This window comes from Haliaeetus albicilla, chromosome 12 (assembly GCF_947461875.1).
Source record: "Haliaeetus albicilla chromosome 12, bHalAlb1.1, whole genome shotgun sequence".
Lineage (NCBI taxonomy): Eukaryota > Metazoa > Chordata > Aves > Accipitriformes > Accipitridae > Haliaeetus > Haliaeetus albicilla.
The window spans coordinates 33866458-33878961 of NC_091494.1; the positions used below are offsets into that span (position 1 = coordinate 33866458).

At 45.8% G+C, this 12504-nt stretch overlaps 1 protein-coding gene across 2 annotated transcripts in view; it reads left to right on the forward strand.

The window, feature by feature from the left end:
- Window positions 1-12504, forward strand: part of SEPTIN9 (septin 9) — a 144003-nt gene that overhangs the window by 15093 nt on the left and 116406 nt on the right. The window contains exons 1-2 of one of the 2 annotated variants that reach the window (XM_069798950.1): window positions 99-129; window positions 10621-10677. In XM_069798950.1, the coding sequence (XP_069655051.1) occupies window positions 114-129; window positions 10621-10677 (73 nt within the window). In that variant the 5' untranslated portion in view covers window positions 99-113. Of the gene's footprint in view, window positions 1-98; window positions 130-10620; window positions 10678-12504 lie in introns of those variants that run through there. The other variant, XM_069798949.1, reaches the window with a different exon arrangement.

The following is a 12504-nucleotide window of genomic DNA, read 5'->3' on the forward strand; positions in this document are numbered from 1 at the left end:
GTAATCACGGAGTGATATCAAGCAGAGGTGGTTCCTACAGCTGGGGTTTATTTAAATGAACCTATTCTTAATTTTCCTGCTGTGGCCCTCTGTAGAGCTGACTGTGGGAGAGTATGGCTTGGCAGAAAGGTAGGTGTTGGGTCTAGAATTATTTTGTCCCGTGCAAAAATTTAAAAAGATAAGCCAATAAGATATTGGCACTTACGTATTTATTCTACATCTTGTTTTTAAATTAATTTAGTGCTTTTGTGCTGGGTACCTTACTTCTCTGATGTCCAGCAGCAGGACACAACAGACATATTCTGGGGATCGGCATGGGCAATGGGTATTTCTGAGGACCTACTCCTCCATTAAATGCCTTTAAATGCTTCACGTGAGAGAGACTGGGGGGGAGCCCACAGCAAATTTAATCTCAGTGTTGGCTGCTGACCCCTCACAGTTACAGTCTTAAGCCGCTCATGTAGCTGACTTTGGGACTGTGGTTGGTCTTTCTGTGGGTGTCTGACTTGGAGGAGAGAACTATAAGTGCAGCATCTCTTAAGATAGAGATGGAGTTATACTACAGTTTGTAAAGGCACTTTTGCAAACTGTAGCGTAAGCTGATCTGCAACATTAGGCACTCAAGTCCTAAAAATTGGCTGAAGTTCTCTTCTATTCCAATTTCCCCGCTGCAGCCTCTATTAAATATAATTGTAAGATACAAGGAAAAACATTCAAAGAATGTTACTAGCTTATGAAATGGGATTGCCTTGGCTACTTCTGGGGCAGACTTAATAGGAGAAAACTCTCAATTGTATGGGTCCAGGGCTTCATTGTAGTCTCAGATTGTAACTTCCCTTCTTCCCTGACAGCGGACATTATCTCAGTAATCTATAGATAGTGTCTGAATCATTCTTTACAGTACAGTTAAAATGTAAAAACGTTAAATTATATATCCCTCCTGCTCCTATAAGCAGGGGAAGTGTTTGACACCTCCTTTTACAGGCAGAGAAAAGGATATGTGGAGAAGGAAAGTTATGTGCAGCAAGTCATGGTAGAGCTGTGGTGGCAGCTGAGCGGTTCCTGACTCTTCTGTCTGCAGACGGCTTTCCCCCTGCAGCCGAGCTGGTCCTCCCTGGCTGCCTACCTCAGCATCTCCCTAGGGCAGGTTAGCCTCAAATGAGCAGAGAATCAAGATGTGACTGGAGTTGGGTTTAAAGATAAATGTTAGAATGTGGATGTTTGATGTCCCAAGGGAGCAGCTGCAATTCTGAGCTTAAATTTCTTATGTAGGGTTATCCAGGGAGCTGGTTTCTGAACCACAGCTTGGATTTTGGGCTTTCTGACTCTCAGGCAGTTCTGCATAATATCAGAGTATCGCAGGGGACTTACCAAAGTGATCCAGACTCATTGTTGCATGAACACATGACTGCAAAGTGTGCGTGATTTGGCTGCTACTACACTAGGGATGCTCAGGTGAAAGGGCTTCAGGTAGCGTTTGTACCCCAGAGTACATTTGTGTGGGTGTTTGATGCAGAGAGAAAAGTGACCATTGTCTGCTTGAGCTTAATGCTTTTTCAAGATTACCTGTTCTCAATCAAGTGGTCAGACAGTTTGTGAATCTTGACCTTGTGTATTTGACTGAGTTTCTGGCTAGGGAGGGACTGGGATTTAGTGACCGTGGTGCCTCGGCTGCTGCTTTACCTGTCATTGGTTCCTTCGTCCAGATGTTACATGGCTGCAGTGGAGCATCTCTCGTACTGCGTGGAGGAAAAGGGCACTTTGTCACAAGTCTGGAGTGACACTTGGACTTGCCTGTTAGCATCTAAGTAAAATCCCTGGCTGAGTTTTTCCCTTTGCAGTGTCTTCAGAGTCAGACAAATGGTCTCAAAAACAAAGGCTGCCCCTTATCTCCTCCAGCTGTGAATGAGGAGTTGCTCACTAAGGCTGGGGAGTCTGAAGTGGCTGGGTCTGCTCTCGGTGTCCTGTTAGCTACAGGTGCTGGCATGCCTCTGCCAGGCTGCCTGGTGGGTCATCCCAGTGGGTCACCCTGGTGGGTCACCCAGGCTCATGAGAACCCTTAACCTCTGCCCTTTGTCGTCTGCAGCCCTTTGGCGAGGGAGCCGCTGCCTCTTTGTTCTCGGCTTTTCTCCTTTATACACCCCCATCCCTCTCTGGGAAAAATCAACATTTGCCTTTCAGAGCCTGGCAAACAGAAGGGGTCTGTATTACATCCTGATGGCAGCCCCAGGCTTGCAGGGCTCCAATGATGAATCCAGTGATGTTTGTTGTGGGGGGACCCTCTGAAACAAGTTTGGGAGTTCTGTGTGTCTGAAACAAGAGCAGGGATGCAGTGAGCGGTCACTGAGCAAATGCTGTGGCTGAAAAGTAAAATTTGGATTGCACTGAAGTTGCAAGAAGGTGACAAGAAATTGATTTAAAATCTAAGTAAGGATGATTTGATTTTTTTTGTTTTTAATCTGAAGTAACACATTGCTGCTTAGTGCGCTAAAGCTGTGTACGGTATCAGAGTGCAGCAGAGAGCCAGATGCTGGGCTGGGAATTTTGCACCAGGAGTTCTCCTGTGTGGTCAGAGCCAGAGCGTTATGGGCCTGCAGGGAGTGGGGAGGAGAGCTGTGGGGTGGCTTGGGAGTATTTGATCCATATGGAAATACCACATTGCAGTTTTAAAATTCCTTTCCCCTCCTTCAAATCTGACAGTGATTTTCTCCAACTAATCCATGGCCATTGCCAGACAAACCTGAGAAAATTAGGTGCACTCGTGAGTCTGGATGCTGTAAATGTTTGGGTTGGTTTTTTTTTTTTGAAGGCAAAGGATGAGCAGTGATCATTTAGTTTGTTCTTTGTTTGCATAGTGCTCTGCGTGTTAAGCCTTATCTCTTGTCCATTCAGGTTCCTGGTGACTCTTGTGCTATTAATGTTAAGGATTAACTAACACGTTTCTAGCTTGCTGAAGCTCTTGCGGCAGCTGGTTAATGTAAGAGCTTGATTATTTCCTTCTCTGAGCAAGGCTGCAGCTTTGAGTTCAGATGCCTTTCCTCCTTCCCATCTCTGTTGGGATGCTGCAGGTTCTGCAGAAACAAATGGGACCAGATCCAAGCTGCTCTCAGCGATGGCTTTGCAAGCTCTGGGACGTATTCTTGCAAAACCCCCTCATTTAGTGAAAAAGCCATGAGGACACTGTTGTAGTTCTTGGGTCCTGCTTCTCTCTTGTGGATTTCAGAAGCTAAGGAGTATGAGCAAATGAGGAGTGTGGTGAAGATGGTAAATTTAGAGGGACAAGATTTCTTTGGAAATCTGGTTAGCTTCAACAGTGAACTGGAAGTGATTTTAGACTTGACAGTAGTTACCAGGTCCGTTCCCAATTGGTACAGCTTCACAAGAACAGTTTTCTGTTCCTTTATAAATCCTTTCCCCTTCCCTTCTGCTGCTAAGTAAAAGAATCACATAAACCAGCAAAACTGACAATACATACAAAAGACCCATTTTTCCAGTCCCTTCCAATTTGTGTGGATACTTGCATTATAAATATGCATTTGTACAAGTCATCTGATGTGTCAGTGTGGTGACGTGGCATCCCTTCTGCTGTCCGGCCAGATTACTGAAACACTCTAACCAGAAGGATCACAGATGATGACTAACATGCTTTTTCATATGAAAAACTGCTTGTGCTATTTTTTTTTGTGCTTTCATGATTGTCCAGTGTATCTCTGAATGACTATTGGCTGTGAGGAATTTGTGGGCAGTAAAGAACAGATTATCACAAAGAGCAGTGAAATGATCTTGTTATTTCTTTCAAGTGAATATCTCAGGATTGAGTTTGCTCACCTCAGAATAAACACACAGGGAAGAGGCATGGTCTCTGTGCTGTTTGAAGGCCATTTTAACTATTGAGCAACTTGTCAAAGCACTTGGGGTCACTCTAATGTTTTAATCTTGACGTTGAGACTGTATGTCTCTGAAAAGCCAAAACTTCATTCAAGCATGAGCTTGAATTCACCAAGACTGGATAAAAAAGTGTGTGGGTTTTGCAGGTCAGTCAAGGCAATTTTCTGGCCATGAGCTCTATGGATGCATCAACTGATTTCCCGAGAATTACTGCAGTTTAATTAGAGTTAAAATCTTGAATCAAAGCCTGAACTTGAGCCAAGGTTCAAGTGCTGGGTCCCTGTCATCTTCTACCACGATGTGCAAGCTTGGCCCTTCTACCTAATTTAGCCCAGGAGCTCTGGGCAGGCCACTGCTGGTCTTGGGGAAGCCTTTCTAATGCTGCAAAAATTGAGGCTTATTTCTTACTGCCTCTTATCGTTAGCACAAGCTTTTGGAGCATTTTTTTAGTGTTAGAATGTATTTGGCACCTGCCAGAAGTATAACATTGTGGTAGGAATATATGCATCTTACTAATGCCAATTTTCCTGTGGTTTCCTTGAGGGTTATCTGTAATCCAGCCTCGGGCTGGATTCTTTCTATGTGTGAACTCATGGCTCCACTTGTATTAGTAGTGCTGTGCTGATTAGCAGTGTTGTCTGGTCCCAGCCTGATGATATCCAGCTCCCACGAGGGAAACGGTTGGTGGTATTTTAGGCTGCATGGTCTCTGCTCTAGCCTTTGACCTAGACACATCCAGCTTGTTGGCGTACCCACGTGGTGGTAGCTGTGTTGGAGAAGGTAGTGGTCCGCTCCTGAGTCTGTAATTGGTGCCCCATGGGAACAGCATCCCTCCATTCCATCAGCATCCCTCCATCCCAGTGAAAGCTTGGTTTGCTGCCAGAGTTATTTGATCCAGAATGAAACCATGCACATGGGTTGAAGGTTTTTCTTCTAGCTGTGCTCAGCTTCTTTGTAAAGAGTCTCTATTACACAGAATCTGGAAAAGTGTCTTTTATTCTTCACCGCATGTTTCTGATTAGTGCTGGAAATGAACATGAATATTTTCTTTTTTTTTAAACATATTCCTTTTGAGGTTAATGTTGCAAGTGGATTTCAAGTTAATGGAAGTGAAGTTGTAATTGTGTGGTTCATTGGACTTGGGGTTGAAGCAATAGAGATTCTTCTTCCTTTGCTACTCTGCAAACAGATGTCTCTTCCTTACAGTCCTCAGCTCCCCCTGAGCCCTTCTGTCCCCAGCTGTCTCCAGTGACACCCACAGCTCCATGTGCAGGGCTCTACCTCTGAATGTGATGTCCTGTGTCAGCATTAAAACTTTGCAGCTCAATCTCCAGCAGCTGCTCTGGTATATTGGAGAAACCACTGAGGTGGTGATTCTGTGGATCAGACCATGTGTGGGTTATCCTCCTTCTGTTAACAGCTCCAGGCCTCGTTACTGATGAAGTCTTCTCCAGCCATTTTTATCTAAGGAGCTTTTAGAACTTGTCTAAGTGAAGCGGGATGAAGTATAGCTGCTGGTGTGATACTATATTGCTGGTGAAGGCAATTCTCTTTCCTGCTGTCTAGATAGTACCTGTGAATTAGATAAAAGAAAATAGATCTCACACCCTGTATGGTCCTGAACAGCTGGTCTAAGAGTGTTGCGATGGATAGACACATCCTAAAAGGGAGTGGAAAACTCTGTCCCAGCAGTCTGCACTGGTACCTGTGCCAGCTCTGCATCCGCTGCAGAGCAAATGAAGTGACATCCTTGCTGTCATCTTCCATGCTCCCTAGCCGACAGCAGGATGGCCTGGGGAGATGGCAAAGGGGAGGACGGATTAGAGGAGTTGGGGCTGGGTGCCTCTGCAGTGCACAGGCTGGTGCAGATCCTGCCCTGGAGGGAGCCAAGTCTAAATGTCGGCCTTTACTTTAAAAACTGCCGGTGTTGTGTAGGTGCTGCAGGCACCTCTGAAGTGTGGTTCAGCTGAGGGTTCTCCCACCACCCTAGTGCTAAAGTTGTCGAAGTCCTGGGATGGCTCCGTGACTTGGCCCAGACCTGTACGCCCCAGGAGAGAGCTCTGGAGAGCTGGGAGTGCAGAAATGCCTGTAGGAGGAAACTGGTCTTGGATGGAGACATCTCCAGTGCTGTCTGGACACCCTGCCGTGTTTGTGCTGGGTGAAGAAGGAAGCTGAATTATCTGATCTCAGACTCACTAGTAAATACATTTAACAGAAGCAAGGGCTGCTCAGATGAGCTGATGCTGCTTTGCTGACTCCAGCACAGCATGAGATGTCTCCTGCTGGTTTTGGCCTGTCCCTTTCTGACATGACCTTTGTTTGGTTTGGGTTCTTTTGTTTGGTTGGTTTTTTGTTTTTACTGGACTGTGTAGAGAGAGCAAGTTCCTGGGTTACATCCTCCATTGTTTGTCTTCACCCTGTGGTTTCTATTGATAATGGAAATTGCTCATTTGTTCTTTTGATTTTTACATCGTATGAGTGCAGTGGCATGGATCATTTACTGTGAGGAAAAAATAATTCTCAGGTGGCCTGTCTTGTTACTATTATACGCATCCAGAAAAAGTTTGGGGTGTATCATGCAAAAACTCTGATGGGTTTTGGAGAAAGTACGTGTTGACTGTATTGGAGGTGAACATCTCTGGCAGCTCCCTTGTTAGCTCTAGGTTCAGATTCAGCAAAGTCAGACATCGTCTGTGTCAGGGCAAGTATCCATAAGATGCTCCTGTTTCAATACTGGAATGCTTTGCATCCATGGTGTGTTATATCAGCAGCTGCAAGAAGCATGAAATAGTAGAACATTTGGCCCAATATTGTCTGGAGGGAGTGATTTAAACGTAGCCTGGCTGGGATCTCGCTTGCACTGACACAACCCAGTTGGAGCGATTCTTGGCTTCAGTAGTTGCGAAGGAGACCCCAGTGAAGCCCAGTGTCCTCCGGTGCTGCTGCCTTTCTGCTGCGCCATATGGTCCCAGCCTGTGGATCTGGAGGGAATTAGTCATTGATTATAAAACGTGAAAAAAATACTGCTCAGCCAGTGAGCCAAGGTGAGGTTAAGCTCTGCAAATGTTATAACTTTGTCCTGCTGCGGCACATCCGCTGGGTTGAGTGAACTTGGGATTGGCCGATTTTAACTGTTGGACTCTTCCATTTTGAAGTCATTCTGCTGGGGACGTGGGGAAGCATTCTTAATTTCAGCTAAATGAAGCGTATTTCATTCTGTTTCTTAGTCCAGTGCACTACAATAAAATCATAGCATGGCTTGAGGGCATTTGAACTGCGTTAAGAGGGAAGACTCATAGACACTGTGTCTGGGGTGGAAACCTTTGATTTTCATTTCACAGCCCAAACCCGGGGCTCAGTCTGCTGCTTCCACGCTATAAATAGAGGTAACCCCAGAATGCGCTCAGCATGCCGATGCTCTCCGGTCCTGCCCACAGTGCCGGCTTCCTGGCAGTGTGTTCAGAGCAGCATATTTTTAGCTGTTGTGCTCTCTCTTTCTCTCTCTCTCTCTCCAGATCTTCTCTTCTTGCCTTGCCAGGCTGCCAGCTTTGCCTGCTGTTTATCTGCTTTCCAGGACTGTGTCTAGGTCCTCCCTCGGTGGAGGGGCAGTGGGACATCACAGATAGCAAGCTTGGCTTGGGCTCCATAGCACTCCCTCCTCTTTCCAGATTTGCTGTTAAGGTGTTAGCCTGTATGAATTTCTTATTTGCTCCTTATTTTCCCTTTTGTTGAAAGGGGATTAACAGCACTATTACATATTATTAATGTTGTTAACAGGTTGAAGCAACAGCTGTCAGAAAAGCTTCCTTCTAATGCTGTCTCCAATACAGAGCAAATGAATTCATCTTGTCCACCTTTGGGTTTACCTATTTAAAAAGGGTATGAATAGTCATTACAGATCCCCAGAGAAAACCTGTGAGTCAGGACAGATAAGCAAATTCTCAGAGATGTTTGCATAAAAGGTACAGGCTCAGCCAGGGCACATGGATGCTCTGATGGCTGTGCTGCATTGGATGCTCCAAGTCCTATGTGTGTTTTTCCACTGGAGTCGTTGCTAAAGGGAATAAAGCCTATTTCCTATGTGCGATCCTGTCCAAGCTTGTAAGCTCCTTGCTCTGCTTCCGTCCTGCTTTGCCACAGACTGAATGAACTCTTTGAACATAAAAGGATGTATTTAACTAGCTCAGCATGGCTGCATATCTGCGTTTTTCAGCTTGCCACCCATAAGGGACGTTTTTCTCTGTTTTTTGCGCAATTATGAAAGCCAGTTTTCAACACCGCACCTTGCCCGCATGCAGACAAAGCAGAGGTGTCCGTTCTCTGCAAGGAGCTGAGCCAGGACTCGAGTGCTCTTGCAGCTTGTCTGAAGAAGTACTATTTAAAACTCGGTTGACCGAAGGAAATAATGCCTTTTCATTCTTGCTAGTGTCCAAAGAAGCAGTAGACATTTAGAGAGGAGAAAATAATTAAGAAAAAAAATCAGGGACTGGGTTTAATAGAAAAAATAATATGTTTAAAATTTATAATGCCTGGTTATCATGCACAAACTCCTAGAAACTTCAGCCCTTCTCTCGCCGTCAGTAATGGAAACGGCATGCTGAGCGATGTGTGTAGCAGCAGTCTGCCCCATTGCAATGCAGATAAAGCTGTCAAGAAGACAGACTGGGTGTTCACACATACGGGTGGACAGTCCCAGCTCTATTTTTGGCCCTTTGGCTGGCGGTGCTCTTGGGGGGGGCAGAGTGGGGGGGCGGCCCTGGGTGGTGCTGGCCGGGGGTTCTCCCTGTGCCGCCATGGTCAGGAGCACCGCTGTTTCCCTGGGACTGGCCCTGTGGTTCAGCCACATAATGTTGTAGGCACAGAGGCTTTTTATATTAGAAGAGGAAAGGGAGGCAGAAAATGCACACACATTCATATATATAGGCAGAGGGTTCTGAGCATGAGACACTTTTTCCATGTTGATTTGCCAGGCAGCTCTTTTCCCTTCCCTCCCTCCATCCCAGGCTCATTGGTATGAAAGTTTTCCTGCTTTTTAATATATTTTCCTTTTTTTTTTTTGTATGATGCACTCTTCCAGCTGACAAGGTTTGTAAGGTTGTGGCTATGTTACAAATCACAGTTTAGGGGTGTTCTGCAGCTTAAATCGGTGCTGTTTTAATCCCTTTGCTTATTGTCCAACAGATCTGGTAGATGGTGAGAAGATAGTTAAAATAATACAGTTGAACAACAACATCACCCCCAAAATCTGGGAGTTTCTTATCCATTTGCAGGGTAGAAATCCTGTTTCAAAATACTGTTGTGCTCAGGTGGGGTTTGTATTGAGCTGAGGAGCCTCCGTGGCTCCATTCTGGAGCTTGACAGCTCCAGCATCTGATGTCTGAGATGATGGACACCATCCTGGAGCTGCTGTTCCTCTGGCAGGACCCACCAGAAACTGAGGAGCTGCCAGACTTTCTGGGAATACCCATATCAGGACATCATGGCATTTGGGGTAGTTTCAGAGTATAGCATCCCCCCGAGGTAGTTCATTGTATTTAGTGTGCCTGCTTTTATTGTGCTAAGAAAAGAGAAACCGAGGCACTAATTGGTGTATGGTTTCTGCATATGGCTAGGTTTTAACCAAAGGCTTTGTTAAGGTGAATTCTGGTTCTTGCTGAGTTTTTCAGCATCTCTGGGAAATGAGTGTTGTGGCAATCACCACTTCACAAACAGGCAGATGGAACAGCAGAGAAATTAAACGAGTTGCTGATGAATTAGAAATGTTGCCATAGCCAGCAGGTCCCGATGGCTTGCCTGGAGTCTGGGAGGCAGGCAGGCTCCTGGGAGTTACTGGTTACTTTCTGAAATGGGTATGGGAATGGAGGAGACAGGTGCATCTGAGTTTTGTCTTTCCAAGTAATGTATGATGTAGGGTAGGTTAAGATGTCCACATATCTTTCTCCAGCACTGTGCATATGAATTAATCTTACTCATTGGGGTAGCACATGGTTAATACTTTCTCATTAAAAAAGATGGAGCAGAATTAGCCCAACGTCTGGATTGCTGTGTTCTGGTTTAGCATCTGCTTGGAACATGCAATGCATCCCGTGTTTCAGCTGGTCTAACCCCATGACAGGATTCTCGTACACAATGTGTTCCCAGGACGGTGACTGCAATCTAGCCAGAAAGTAGTCACCTTTTGCTTTCTTTTTTTTCCTGTGATGCTGAACGCAGGAGCCGCTGCTGTCCTTCCAGCTGAGCTGGCTGGAGAAGCCAAGCACCTCTGGGAAGTGGTCTCTTTGCAGGAGCCTCTTTGAGCTCTCTGCCAATGCAGGGCATGTGCTGGTCCCTAAATTCCTGTGCTTTCCTCTCTCAGCAAGGAAACCTGTCTCTGGAAGTGCTGCACTTGTCTCCAGGATAAAATATCCTGGAGCGAGAGGTGAACATGCGTGTCCCACTTAATGATTTCAAAAGTTCTCTCTGGTGTTTCTGGAAACCCTAAATACATTCATGGGTTTGATATGTTTGAATAATAATGTTTGACATCTTCAGGGAAAGGTGGAGGTCTCTTCTCAGGTGTTTTTCTGTTTAAAATAACATATAACATTCCTTTGATCACAGAGGTGATTGTGCATAGCAGATTCCCAACAGAAAACATGCCTCACCAGATGTAGAGTCATAGTGAGGAGATTGCTCCACGTACCGTATTCATATGAACTCCCTTGATCCTTTCAAACCTTCTTCTCGCTTTAGGAATCAGCCGGACCTCCAGTGGGAGACTTCGGAGACTCAGTGACCAGACAAGTCCAAGTAAGTTGCATGAATTTCTCTTTGAAATTTCCTCATCCAATAAAAAAAAAATTTAAAAAATTGAGAGAATGCAAGAAGTAACTCTCAGAAATCACATCTCTTGCCTCTTGTCCACTGGCCATGGTTTGAAAGGCAAAGCTGGCTGCTAATAAATGCAGAGCCCTCTATGCTGTAGAGAGAGAGCAGTATATATAAAAAAAGAGAGCAGAGTGTGTGTGTGTATATATATATGTATATTTAACACCCCCCAAACTATGAAAAGAGAGAGCAATGTAAAATAAAAGATTAATTACTCACTGAATAATGGATCCAGAGAGAATAATTAGAAGGCCCCATCTCGATTCAAGGGATCTAACACAGGGCAACAGAAAGCAGGAATTGCCTGAGGTTGAAATATAGCTTTAGTCATTAGCAGCTCTTTCGTACTCTCCTTAGCTATTATTTTTTATTGGATGTGGAGATTTATGGATTATATGTGCTTGTGACTAAATTTACACTCCTAATTGCAACTTAATGTTTCTGAAGCTGTTTCTGATTCAGAAGGAAGCAGGTGGGAGGGTTTCGTTCTCAAAAAAGGTGTTTTCCAGCCTCGGGAAAGCAGTAGCAGAAGTCTCGGTGCTTGTGAGTACCTGAGCCCGTGCGCTCTGCTTGCATGTGCGTGACATGGGTTGGGAGTGCCCAGGGATGGAGACACGTCTCTGGTGCTTACCTGTGTTGGCCTGACCCAAATTACACCCTGTGAGTAGAAAACTTCACTGTTATCATCTAAAATACTCAAAAGGAAGCTAAGGCAGCCCATTTCTGGGCTTTTCCTTTTGATGGCCCCTTTTGCTGGCTGTGCTAGCCCCTCCGAGGGACCTGTGCTGCTCCACAGTTCAAACCTCTGTGGAAACATCTGTCTCCAGAATCGGGGTCCTTTGTACATCACAGAAGTTCATCTTTCTTAGCAGGTGCTTTGCTGCAGTTGAAGTCTTCCTTCATGTTTCCTTCTCTGAGATGTATGACCACCCCTTGGCATTGCCTCCTCATTTTCTCCGGGATGCTGACAGTTGTTTCTGCTCCTTGCTGCAATCAGCCTGTCCCCCCCAAGAACCCCACTCACCTCCTCAACACCCTGCTCCAGCCACGCTTGGTTCAGGGCTTTCATCTGCTCCTGTCCCCTTGGTTTCTCTGTCACTCACAGTTGCTCCCTCCGGGCTTGATTTGCTATTTTAATTCATTTTCTCAGCCCTCATATCCTGTCTCAGCTCCCAGATGTACTTATCAAAACAGTCGCTTTCAGCTTTTCCCTCTGTGTGGGTGGGAGGAGAAAGCCACCCTCGGGATGCCTTCCTGGAGCAGTGACTTCAGCGCTTCGCTCTATCAAGGCATCAGCACATGGGGAATGGGGATTAGTCACAGACATCCGCTTATGCATGTGCTTAAATGCCCTGGGAGCTGTGACACTGCCTGCCTGGCCCTCATCAAGCACTAGTGATAAGCACAGGGACAGGTATTCGCGTTATGGCACAGACGAGGGTGACAGGGGTCTGGCACGCTGTGACACTGTCCTGCTGCTGGGATGCTTGCTGCTCTGCACCTGGAGATGCGCAGCCGTGCACTGTCACCATCTCCAACCTAATGTTGTGATGTATCGGTGGGAGGGTGTAAATATGGTCAGAGGAGGCCGCTGCACCCCAAACTGGTGTCACATGGCAGGAAAAATGCATTGAGCGATAATCTAACGTGGAGTCGCAGTATTGGTCTGGCTGCTAAAGCTTTGCGGCAGCGATCGTTCGGTCCAGAAGAATTGAGCTGTGTTTTAAAGCTGATGTTTCAAAATTTGGC